We start from the raw sequence: 14,283 nt of genomic DNA, 5'->3' as shown, positions 1-14,283 counted from the left end.
AGGTCAAGGTTTCTTACTATGTACAGTTTGTTTTATTTTGGAACATTAATTCTTTGTATATATATATATAATGGTACAATATCAATTGCACCGAGGAAAATATATGATTTACTAATGTTTTTTATATTACGGTAGAGATCCCAAGAGTGGAAAGAGAGTCTTGTTTTTCATTAGTAAAGAAAACAAACTACACTACAGTTCAATATAAAACTATCAAATGATAACAAAATATAAATTTAATTAATGAAATTGTAGTTTAGATTATATCAAATGTTAATTTATAGCGTTAGGTTGAGTGTAAACATTTTAAATTAATATGTAAAATATGTAAATATAGTTTTTTAAATTTTGATTTTAAAATGTCTTCAGACTTCTTGTAATTCAATTTTCGATATAGAAAAGTTTTTCGTTTATCATATTTTTCCTTTTTTTTCAATCTACAATAATAGATCGTGATTGTTTTTCGATAATCAACTTCGTAACTTTAAATGAAAAAGTTTGTTTGGGAGAAAATACACTATTAATTACGTCCACTGGAGTAATAAAAAGTCAAATTTCTCTTATGTTTACTAAAAAATAACATAGAATTTTACGGCTTATATCGTCAAATGATAGGCTTATTTTTTTCATTTCTTAAACGATTCTCGAGGTTTATCTACCATATTTATTTCTCTTAGCAAATTCTCTAACTTCCGAAAGTGATTATCCGCTGCGACGTGATTGACTTTCTATACGTTGTTACACTATTCATCATCTAGACTTCATCAGTGACAAATCCGGATATCTTGAAAAAAGCAAAGATATTCATTTCGATATTTCTTCTTCTATTTCTTTGCCTTGCAATTTGTAAACACATAATGGTTGCAGCTCTTATTGAAAAAGAAAAAAAAACAAATGGTATATACAATGTAACTTTTTACGTGGTTATTTTGGGTTGCAATTTTCAGATTACAGACCTATACATTCTCACTGTCGTACAATTACAAAATACAATTGAATTCGATATATAAAATGAACCGGATCTTTAGTTTACGAATATTTTAATGTAATAGTAAAACTTCTTCCCATAATTTATAGCTCTGTCGTTAAAACATTTGGATGCAACTCATAAAATAACATAGAAACAATAAAAATATTAGACAATATATAATTTAAACGAATGTATCCCGTGATATCAAAATCACTACATATTATACAACCATAAAATTTCTATTATTCGAAATTTAATTTAAAAATTTGGGTATAATATCGTATTTTATGTGTTAAAAATTGGAAAATTACATCTTATTTTCAAGTCATCAATTTAGATTTATTACTTTTCTGTAAGAACTCTTACATTTTCTTTTTAAATTTAAAATATATTGTTGGGTTTGATAAATTTCATTATATTTATCTATTTATAATACATATTCATGTTTACCAGAGCCATGGGATCTTGGTAAAAAACATAATGATTTATTTTAAAACTTGACCTTTACTATCTTCTGATCGATCGAATCTGTCGAATGATTTTAACGATTATTTTCAAATTTCGAAGACATTTTTATTATTTTTTACTGTAAATAATAAAAATTTAATGATAAAAATCGCAATACGTGAAGTGAACATAGCGTAAAAAATGCCCTTCATCTAGCATTAATCGCGTGAAATGTCCCCAAAATGATACTTATTTTATAAATAAAAATTTTATTATTAAGCTTATTATTCTTTTTAATTAACGTTTCTCAAGTAAATGATTTTGAGATGTTTATTGTATTTACATTAACGTGTTTACGATAAAAATTATTATAGAATAACTATGAAAATTATGTTATACTCTCTTTAAAATTACAAACTTCTTGAAAATAATTCATTCATAGCCCATCAAATTTTCATCTAGTTAAGCTATAAAGTCATAGTTTATCGTATAAAGTTTTAAAACATCTAAATTTCGCAATGATAAACACGAATAGGGAGAGGAAATTGGTCTTTGCGTGAGTGCGTGCAGGCGTGTTTAGAATGAACAAATGAAAATGCATTTTAATGTGGAAAATATTGCAAATTAACGTAACAGAAGTTTATATTATACAAAGACTTAACTACTTTCAATCTCTATATAATAATAAATTTTAGACGTAATCGATTTTCTCTAATTTTTATGCGAATAATTATGCAAATTATATATAAAACGCCCATTTCTGTTCAAAGACAATTAAATAGTTTAAGTTTTATTTGTTTATACGAGAGTTTTGCATGTTTATTACACAATAATTTTGCGAAAATTAGTAAAAATAAATGTAGCATTTTTACAAAATATAAAAATTAAAAAAATAATAATACTACTAAATAAATAAATCCTTTTTTTTGTAGTAGAATACTTTGATTGATAAATACACGCTTCAAAAAGTATATCAAACATCTGGTTGACTGCTTACGATCGCTCCTCAGCAAACATTCGCTTAATATCTTCTTAACATCATCTTCGCTTTAACTTTCTTAAATGTAGCATAGCCTACATCTATCGAAGTAAACTGGGAATAAAGAAATTTTTATGTTTATTTACTAATGGCACGATCTAAAAAAAACGAAAATTTGCATTATATTTTTACATCCACAGAGAAATTTATTAAATTTACACTCATTCATCACGTTGTATGTGAACTACCAAAAGTTTAGTTTCCTTTCGTTTTCGTGCAGACTAAAGCCGTGTTAAGACACACACCTTTTTTCTGATTCTTGTTTTCACTTAGATGTAAAGCACTTCGGCAATATTATCAAATATCTTTTATGGGAAATGTGATGGAAAGTTATCGTCGAAGAGCATTTCTTCTTCTCAAATGTGAAAATCTAGATAATGCTGACGTTCTAGGTCGTGTTATAACGCTTAAGGTGATGGGTTGCTTCGATATTTCTTGGTCAGTAATGAAATTTTTCCGGGTAAACATCGTTTTTTTAAACAGAATTCACGTCGTTTACGGGAAAGAAAAGTTCCTCATTTGTCTCAATTACAGCGTTATTGATCACTTAAACGACTAAAATGATATTTAATAATTATCTGCTGAGATAATGAATACGTCGCATTTCGATTACTTTCTTTTGTAAATACTTCAAATTGGTTGGCAAGTCGTTCATCATTATAAAATCAACCGAAGTGAGTTTACGGAATGGACAGAAATCCACAGTTAAAACAACTTACTTTCGAGCTATACCTGAATGGCGATGCCTTCCTGGAAAGGTTACGTTTATTATTTATTAGGATTAATTGCAAAAAGCGATCCGTGTTTATCAACACTTCTCTGTCTTGACAGACGTCGTTTTAAAGTAATCTTATTTTCTATCATGTTAGAAAATGCTTGGTTACTTCCAGAGATTGGATCTCGGAAATAAATCCCATTTCCTTTGATACGAAAACATTGGAAAATCTCTAGAGGATTGTAAAGACACATCTTGAAAATTAACGAATGATATTTGACAAATGCACAAAATCTACTCGGTAAATGTTTGCATGAAACACTTTCGTTCCGCATGTTACAAGGTTAAAGAAAAAATAAAATAAAATCGTTAATGTCAGAGTAACAGAGGGAGGAAAAAAAATCGTTAATATAATCAAGAGCAGTGACTCGAAAGAAAAATTTTTAATTTCACAAAAATTACTACCTTTGATGAAAGTAATTTAATAATAAAACTTTCCTTTAATTTTTATAATTTTATTATTATACAATTTACGATCATAACAATCGAATTTCCTTTATTAAATGAACTTTTAATTAATATTATTCGCTGACATAATAAAATTTATATATGTTGTCATCTACATACTAAAATCAAGCTAGACCTTTAGGCTTTTATATAAAACAAAACTTTTATTCTTCATTTAAAATTATATAAAATAAAAATTATTTTTCGTTTCCTTTTATAAAGACGCCTTAATTACAATATAAATTTATTTATATTTCATATTATAATGTTTGAAGTTAAATGTATTCAAGGCATAAATTTCTACTATAAATCTTAATTTTAGAATAACTTTAGCCTTTTATCTAATAAGCTATAACCGTTAGCACAGATCTATTGGTAAGTTAGACACATTAAATGTACTACTAATATATATATATATAAATATAGGACACTACTGTATAGATGTAACTGTTTCCTACAAGCTAACGATATATGACGTCTATGAACAAGGAAAATCACGAGATTTAATTGTTAATTGCTAATCATAAATATCTGAAATGCTAATTCATATACTAAATAACTTTCTAATGAATCTAATATAATACAAATAATAATCTACTATTAATATATAGTGTTTAGCCTACAATTTATCATTATATGTTTAAGATTTTCTTATTTATGATTGTTTTAATTTAGAATTATTTGGATTATTTTAAAAAAGCTTTATTTTTTTCTATATTCTTACATATATATAGGGACAGGTTAAGGCCATGGAGAGTGTGGGAGAACTGAGGATTTTTCCCCTAACCCAGAGGGGTCTATAATGGTTCTAACGATTATAAATTAATGTTAATTTTACTAACAGAAAATAAAATCTTTATATTGATAAATAAACATTAAATATAATTCATTTGTTTAAAAAAATGGTAAAAGGTGCTCGGTTTAACCCCTGACCCCATGCAAGCTCTCAAAGATCCTCTTTTATTAATTCTATTTCTATTATCTCTTTTGTTTTTAATTATTTCTGTCATATTCATAATATATTATATTTTAGTAATGGCAGAAATCTATAAGATTTAAAAATTAAAATATTTTATGTAATTAAAAGATCGATTAGAACAGGATTTTTTTTTATCATAGCTTAGCTTAATAATTTTTTTTACAATATAGACAGATTTATATAGACTAACACAATACAGTAGACTGAGGAAAGGTACAAAATAAATACAATATTCCGTTTTATTAATTGTTTAATTCTTCTCAAATGGGAGAAGTTAAATCCAAAACCATGTATGTTGAAAAACATTTCGGACCGACGGACACATACTGTAGGTGTTATTTCGGTACAGTATATGTCCGTCTAAGACAGGTTGATGTTGCCACGTTAAGCAAGTATAATAAATCATTGGATGGCCTTGGATTAAAAATATAATTAATTTATATATGATTAGTTCTGAGCCTTTTTTAATACTTCTTCAATCCGTACAGTAACTATATTTTTTTTCTTTTATATTTTCATAAGTTAGAAGAGAACTGCTTATATTTTTAATTAAGTTTTGAACCCGGGAATACTTCTTGATTATTGTAGACGTCGAGGGTGTTTTTTTAATTGTAGTAATATTATATTCTATAATCATTCATATAAGCTATAGTGATACGAATGTTAATTTAATAATAAATTTATGCAGAATATTTTAAAATTCAAGTAAAGAATTAAAAAAAAACAAATTTTCAGAAGAATGAACATAATATAAAATAAATTAAAACTTAATTCATAAATAAAGCAAACAAACGATAAAGAAGAATAACAAAATCTATTCTTTAATCGAACAACACCTGGTAACTGAATTAATTGAAAGATATTCAATGCAACTCCAGTTGAACTGTCTTCTCTATCTTTAGTTAACTATTATCTGTATGAAGCCATACCCTGGATACTCTTATTTTCTTTGGTATTTATTTAATATATATATATAGATTAAAGACACTTATATGTATTAAAGAATACCAAGCAATATATCTATATATTTATTATATAGATATTACATTATTTTAGTGTTTAAATTTTTTTAAAAAAAGGAAGTGTCTTGCTGTAGAAGAATTTTTAAAGCTTTTCAGTATTACATTTTATCAAGGATTTATTTCTTTTCTGACGTGTCATGTTTTATGAATTTTATTTTATTCTATATAATATGTTTTTTTATATAAAACATGGTTTTTACTAAATAAATTATAATGTTTTTCTATATAAGTGTTGTTTATTACATTCTATACATGTATACGTACACGTTAATAATGCAAATATTGATACGTCATATGTATATATATATATATTAAAATATTCTCTTAAAAATAAGTCTGTTTATTAGAAAATTGAATTGTATAATTTTTTAATATTTTAATAATCATTTTATACAATTTAATCTAATAAAGCAACATTTAAAAATATATTTATTTTATTTTTTTTAATGGCTAAAAGCAATTTTTCATATAAGTACATTTTACTTTGCAACAACACCTGTTCATTTACTCAATAATTTATCTTAAATCTAAACTGTAAACAATATAAAATTTCTTTAAGCTCATTTAATCAAGAGAACATTTTTAGATTATTTCTATCACATTTAATTAATTTGAATTTTATTATTTAATAATCTCTGGGATTAAAAATAGATACTGTAAACAAATTTTATTAAAAATGATTATTTATTAAACAATTTTCTACAGCATTTTTTTTAATCTTTTTACATTATAAAATATGTATTAAACATTAATAAAATAATAAATATTGGAATTTTTAATTTAAGAGAATGAATTCGGAAAATTTAATTTAGCTTTTATTTATAAAAGTTATTTATACATGGCTATATATAGATCTTTATATACGATATAAATTTCTTTGGATCGACTTCTCTTATAAATTGTTACCAACATTCGACCTTTATTACACGGCAAAAACTGTATAAACAGGGCACTTACTTTTCAATTTTGTTCTGAAACTTCGATATTTGTTTATATAAGAACTTATAATATTTGTTTTTATGAAAGCAATGGAACATAAATTTATTTTATTTTATTTTTTAATCCAATCTTTCAATTTTCTTAAAAGTTTTCTCCTTTACAAATTGATTAAAAATGATTTTATAGAGTAACAACTATCAATTATATGTAAATTAATCACTTACGTTTTCGCCATTTCTATTTTAAAATAAAACAAATTATAGTTAAATTTTATTTAGGAAGAAATTTGATTTTTATTCTACAAGATAAAAATGGTATCAGTGACATTGACGTGAAAGGAATATCTATATTTTGAGTATATCCTAACCTTGTTTTCCGGTTTGTGATACATAAAAGTGCATGATTATTTTTCACACAGAGAAAGCAATTGTTGTGAAAGCCAAAGATTGCATCGATGCTTCTATTTTTCTTCGTGACCTTTCGAAATCGTCGATTTCAATAAATTCGATTCGAATTTGTAAAAGCATTTTAATAGATCACAGCTATTGCTGAAAAATCATCCCTGTTATTTTATTCACTGTTAAATAAAACCACTGCTATTTTATTTATTTATAGGAAAATAAATTTTGTAAGCATAAACATTAAGAAACGAGCGATTATTTATTTAAAATATATGCTCTCCATCTCAAATTAATAGTGTCTTTCCCTACATCATACTTTTCTGATAACAATAGAATCGTGCCGGTCATCTATCAAATTCCTTTCCGGGGGAAAATTTTGAATTGAAATGACGTAATTTTCGGTTTGTACCGAAAGTTTATATATAATTAATCTGGGCCTCCTGCTCCCAAGCTTTCCACATTTGGTCTCAATTTTTATCTATCTAACTCCGTTCTCCAGATTAAGGAAAGGCGGGCGGACAGACACACGTACGACAGTGGGAATTCATAGGCCTACAGTTTTTTTTTCAATAAGTATCTAAAATATCTCAGCGACGTATAACTTATGTGATAATGATTTATCGTTTCGTATTAAATCCTCATGTAATTAGTATATATCGTCATGTTATATGAGGTATATAGTCCTAACAGATTTATTTAATTGTATTTTATAGTTACATAGGATAATAAATAAATTTAGTTATTGTTAAAGTTAAAATTGAATGTGGTTCTGAAGAAAATGGATTATTTAGTTTCTTTGTTGTATTAGAAAGCAGAGAGACTCAAAACAAAGGGACAAAATAATATAAAATATTCATTTAAAATGTTACAAAATGAATCAAAATAACAACACCCTTGACATTTCTCGAATTTATTAGTCTTCAGTTTAATTTTCTGATATTTACGCTTTCGAATTTTGAATCTTCTTTCAAAAAATGATACCTAATGAAAATTTATTTCGTAAATTAATTCGAATTATTTTAAATACTAAATTAACACTACAAATTTAAACAATATATTGACTTAAAAAGTTACAAAGGACATTCGTAGACTTTAAGCAGAGTTGTAATTACGTTAAATTTCCTGTAAATTGCAAATTGCAGAATGTTAGATAAATAATAACAACGATTTATAAGATAATTAGTGACTTAAAAAAAATTAATTCCAACAATTTAGAGTCGTTACCCATTAAAATTTGAGTTAATTTCTTTACGGAAATGGTTATTTTAATCACTTTTGTAATCACTGCATTCGAAAATTTCAAAGGAAAGGATCTACAGTATACTCTTTATGAACATCCGCTGATAAAAAAAATCTCTTGCACTAAAAAATTCATTCATTAAAAATAAATTCAAAATTTTCAATATTTCAATTTTTCCTTTCTTAAAATCAATTTTTCGTTTCAAATTAAACTAGAAAAAATGATGTCACCTCGAAAAAGATGCCATTGGAGTAAGGATCTTAATTCACATTCGAATTTCATTTATTAATGTTATTAATTTACCATTAAAAATGAATTGATTATATTGAAAAACTTGGTTAAAAATAGAAAGCTTTTTACAATAAATTTATTATGACACTTACCTGTGATAATGTCAATCTACTATCAATATACTGAGATGTGTTACTGTTACTGCTCAGGAAGTTATGCAGAATCGATAACCGTTCAGTTCCAAAAATGTATATATATATATATATAATGATAATGAAGATATTTTTCTCTACGACACTGTCAATTTTTTGTTATTCTTTAAGTAACATCGTTATTCTAATATAAATCAATACGCCTACTTAATATGTCTACTTGAAACTACTCAGCATATCTATTTAAAAAGTAAAACATCTAATCATTTTTCAAAATATGGTCATTGAATTAATTATGTATAACTGCAAAAATGATGCTTCCAAAGGAAATTAAACATAAAAATTTCTTAGAGATATAACACAGGTTTACAGTGTTGAAAAAAGAATCTGAATGATTGATTAGCTTATACTTTGTTAATGTATTTTAGAAGTTATGTTTTATTTATGAATAAAAAAAAAAACTTTGGAAGCCACGCGAAGCATTTTCTCGAAGTTTATTTAATCTTGTTACGAAACATATTTAAAGTAGTAAAACAACTTTTATATCATACAGTACAATTATTACTCTGTTATGATTGCCTGCAACACTGTAGTCGAAGGAACGACCTCTCTTTCCCCTCCTTCCTCGATGTCACGTAGAAACTGTGTACATACAACATAAAATTTTATTTTAAAATTAATATTTAGATTCACAAAAATGTAAAAATTATCGCTTCAAAATTAAATAAATAAAAGAAAAAAAAAATCTAAACATAACTATTTTAAAATTCAGATTAATTTAACTAGATTAATTATTTTGTTTTTAAACGAATATTTAATTTTTGAACGAAGTATCAAATTATTTCTGTATTATACACATAAAATAACTTCTATATTACAATTTAAAATGTCAAAAATTAATGCATTTCTATTAAAATTATAATTAACAACATTAATTACTTGACTTTCATTTAAATAATTAAGAAGCGATACCAAGTTTTAAACAAGAATTTTTATTATTAAAAAAAGAGAGATTAATTTAGATATTTAATATCTTACAAGTGTTATGCAAAATTTTTCAATCTCTAAAAATCATTAGAGGTTATTTCAATTTTCAAAATCTCTTTTTAAAGTAATGAAGCGATTATAAAGCTTCTTTCATTTTTTACTCTTTAATAAGAAATTTATGAAGTTTGATACATTAAATTTTTTTTAAAAAGTCGATAAAAGTAATCAATACAATTAATTTTTCTTATAAATCTTTTAGAAAAATTAATAATTTAAATATTCTTCAGTGGGCTACTGAATGTCTTTAAGGATAGATAACAGAAATATTTAATTTATTTTTATAATATCTAAGTGAAGTTTGAGAGTAAAACTTTATTTATTTCGCGATTTATATCAGTTAAAAATAAGAATAAATGGCCACAATTTGTGTAAAGAATCTCACAAAAGTAAATTTCTACTAATTATAATAATGCATAAGCTATTATAGAATTATGAAACATTTTATTTATAATAGATTTAGAAATTTATTCATTTCGTACATAGAAACCCAAAAGGATACAATAATTTTTAAAAACCCTGCTTAATTATTTATGACATAGAGAATATAGAGGTTTCAATAGAACAATCCTTGTTCCCTTTATCTCCATTCAGCTAATATTGTCATTATAATTTAATATTTAGAACGATGCTATACCTAATTAAAATGAAATTATATTCAATTTAAGCTTGACTATGTTCTAAATAATTAGAGAGCTATAGGATTTCATTATGAATAATCTAATAATAATGTTATATAAGTTAATTCGCAAATAAATAGGATTTTAACTAAAAAAATAGTAAACAAAAAACTTCTATAATTACGTAAAGTTGTTGTATCAATTACAGCCAAAGAGATTTAACGAAAGATTAGTCGATAAAACGAAACAGACAGGAAAAGAAAGTGTATCTCCGCCTATTTTTATTTTTTCAACCAATCATAGTAAGGTTAATACTGTTCGATCAATCTAGATTAAAAATCTTTTTCGGATTCCATCTTACATTTATCGCAGAGGACGATATATGTACTGTATATTGTGTATATTCTTAGAAACATTTTTACTTCATTTATCTTCTAGAATTTTAAAAATATATTATAGAATATATATTTTATTATTCATTCTATTAACAAAATTGTTTCTTCATACATATGGATATACTTAAATTAATTTTATATTGTAAATATTATTTTTAACGGCTTATTTTAATTGTATGAAATATTAAGTTTGTCGTTGTAATTAAACTTACTGTAAGAATGTTAATTATGATAAAATAATTAATGAGTTTGTATCATTTAATAATCTAAACAAAACAATATGTTTTGTTAATTATTTAATTGAAGTAAATATTAACGAATATTTTAATGGAGAATCAATAAAGGAATATTCGTTTTGTTGTTATTTAATCGATTCTCAAGAAGAGTACTTGTCAACGTTGAGTGGTGGAATATCTTCTAACTAACAGATTGATAAACTTTGCATTTAAATCGTCAATGAGGTCAAAGACCTTCTAACAAGCAGTTGGAATCGTTAAGAAACAGATCCTCATTTATATTCTTTATGATTATTGAATATTTTTATACCGAAAATTCTTCCAGAAAGTGAAAGAGTAGAACAATTATTAATACAAAAATTATAATTTTATATAAAATATGTCACGAATGGTTGTTATTTTACTACTTAATTTATTTTTGTCCATTAATTTTTTTTAAACGTTAACAAAACAAATTTTTCTTATGGAACTTTCATAAATTACGTCGGTTCTACGAAATGATTACTAGTTCTTTTGTTTTACATTAAGGGTAACCTATAATATAAATTCTTTCATATTTCTACTACGTTTAATGACAAATTTACAATTATTATTCAGTAACTTGACATATTTTTATAAAATATATTATTGTTTACGAGTTCTATTTTGGAAAGTAGAAAAGAAATTGCCAATGCTTTTTATGACAGAATAAAAAGAAAGTGAAACGTAGAGCTTGTCAAGGAATATAGGCTTCTCTTGATTTGCATCCCATTGTAACCTCATATTTCAAACAATATTTGCCTTTTCTCCAATTTTTCCTCGGAGAAAATAAAAAGAAAAAAATTTGATTTTCGAAACCAGTTGTTACTCCGAAAATGTTCACAACTATCTTGAGTATGATATTTCTTCCTGTTGCCATCGACAATGCTCATCTATTAAGTTATACCCCATTGAACTTACCAATTTCCTGAATAAAGTTGTTTTTTCTGCTATAATGAATCGATTTTCTTTAGCTGACACGGTTTATCTTTCTATTTATGTATTAGTTTTAGAAAATTGTATTTTAAAAAAGAAGACTGACACGAAATCTCTTGTTGGTCCTTATTTGGAATTATTATAATTTGCTTACCGAATAATATCGTAGTCCTTTAAAAAAACTTTGTAAACTTTAACAATATTTAACAATTTTAAAAATGTTTAGAGATTTTTGGCTGTGAGCCAAACTGTATCAAACCATCCAACCCACCAAACTAGGTGTATTGAATGAAAAATGTGAACATCAATAAAAATTCCTTTAGTGAGTTAACGGCAGCATTCGATGTAAATAAGGATTCTCTAATGTTATTATTCTTTTACTTATATCAAGGATTTTCTACAGCTTCTTCTAATTTTATTAATATAAAATGAAATGTAATTTTGAACCAAATAAATATTTTATCAACCGCATCACTCATACTGTAATATTAAAAATTTTCTAAGAATATTCAAATCTTGTTTAAAATCTGATAAATTTAATAAAATTTACATTAATAATATCGTTGGAAGTCGCACGAAAAGCTTTTGATTTGAAGCTTCTCTCTAAGTCTTAAAAATGGGGTAAAATATATTCTATAATTGAATTAATTAAAATACATGTAAAAAATTAATTATATTTATTTTTAAATATTTAATTAAAATAGTTTATAACTTCTTTTTATATTATTCAAATTGGTTTGCATTGTCAAATAACCGTTGCTCTTTTTTTTATTCTTTTTCAGGGGATAAAACTCATCAAAATAAATTGTCATCGGGAACGAAAATTACATCACGACCGTAATAATCATTACATATAAAACATCTGTATAAAAAGATATTGAAGATATGGAACAAGATATTGAAAAATTCATATCTATGACATTCACAAATTGCACTTGCACTGATGCAAATTGCACTGATAGTTTTCCGACTAATTGCACCGGAAGGATGGACAATGATTTCCTTTTCCCACCCGCTATAGTTTTGGAATTCGCTAAAATTCTTTACGGTATCGTTTGTATTGTAGGTCTATGTGGCAATGCACTGGTTATTTACGTAGTCATAAGATTTTCTAAAATGCAGACAGTGACAAACATGTATATATTTAACTTGGCTCTTGCCGACGAGATGTTTATCATAGGTCTGCCGTTTCTCTTGACGACCATGATATTTCAGTCGTGGCCTTTCGGTCAAGTTATGTGCAAGATCTACATGACAACAACTTCTATTAACCAATTCACTAGTAGCTTGTTGTTGACAGTAATGAGTGCAGATAGATACGTGGCCGTTTGCCATCCGATATCATCTCCTCGTTATCGCACTCCGTTCATCGCAAAATTTATCTGTTTGACTGCTTGGACCGCCTCTGCTCTTTTAATGGTACCGATTTACATGTACGCAACTGTAATACACAATGTAATGAGTAATTCTTGTAACATATACTGGCCAGAAAGCCCTTACATGAACGGTGAAAAAGCGTTTACGCTATATTCCTTCACACTTGGTTTCGCCATTCCTTTAGTATTGATTCTTCTGTTTTACTTTCTGGTCATCTGTAAGTTACGTCGCGTGGGACCACGTAATAAGTCTCGCGAGAAAAAACGCACACACAGACGTGTCACCTACCTTGTCCTGACTGTCATCACCGTTTACGTCATCTGTTGGTTACCATACTGGATCGGACAAGTATATTTGACATTTCTATCCCCTGGTGAGAGTCAGAGTGGGATTGTCTTCACCATAATGCTTTTAACAGGTTGTTTATCTTACACAAATTCAGCCGTAAACCCAATACTTTATGCCTTCTTAAGTGATAACTTCAAAAAGAGTTTTGCCAAAGCTTTCACCTGTGCAGCTGGCAAAGATATAAATGCTCAGCTTCATTTGGAAAACAGTGTTTTCCTCAAAACGAAAAAAGCCAGTTCTCATCGCAGCAAACAAAGAGGGACTAATCAGAATCTTCTAGTCCCACAAGATATCGAACCCTCAACAGCAGTTACACAAATATCAAGATCTGGAATGTCCGATAAGGAACTTCCTCTACGTAATGGTTACGGAAATCAAGCCATAGCCGATTCAGCTAAAGATTAGCCATCATTCATTAATTTAGGCTGTTTTCAACATTTTCTAAGTCATAACACTGATTACATTACGAATGAACTAAATGAAAAAGCTATCATGAAAACAGCCATTCATTAAATAACGATAAAACATATTTTGAAAGAAAACCAAAATATATAAATATATATATATATATATTCTAGTTTCAAATCTTAAATATAGTATATTTCTATAAAAAAAACAATAATAATAATAATAATATAATAATAATAATACTTGTTGAATTTATGTA

At 26.0% G+C, this 14,283-nt stretch overlaps 1 protein-coding gene across 2 annotated transcripts in view; it reads left to right on the top strand.

Annotated features, from left to right (window-relative positions):
• Positions 1-14,046, top strand: part of LOC136977182 (somatostatin receptor type 2-like) — a 42,707-nt gene extending 28,661 nt beyond the window's left edge. For both annotated transcript variants that reach the window (XM_067272628.1, XM_067272629.1), the window contains exon 2: positions 12,674-14,046. In XM_067272628.1, the coding sequence (XP_067128729.1) occupies positions 12,777-14,021 (1,245 nt within the window). In that variant the 5' untranslated portion in view covers positions 12,674-12,776 and the 3' untranslated portion in view covers positions 14,022-14,046. The remainder of the gene's footprint in view (positions 1-12,673) is intronic.
• Positions 14,047-14,283: the final 237 nt, after the last annotated feature.

Source organism: Centruroides vittatus, unplaced genomic scaffold (assembly GCF_030686945.1).
Source record: "Centruroides vittatus isolate TY-2023 unplaced genomic scaffold, ASM3068694v2 contig_452, whole genome shotgun sequence".
Taxonomy (NCBI): domain Eukaryota; kingdom Metazoa; phylum Arthropoda; class Arachnida; order Scorpiones; family Buthidae; genus Centruroides; species Centruroides vittatus.
The sequence above is the reverse complement of the archived record's forward strand: the minus strand, read 5'-3'. Positions and strand labels throughout refer to the sequence as shown.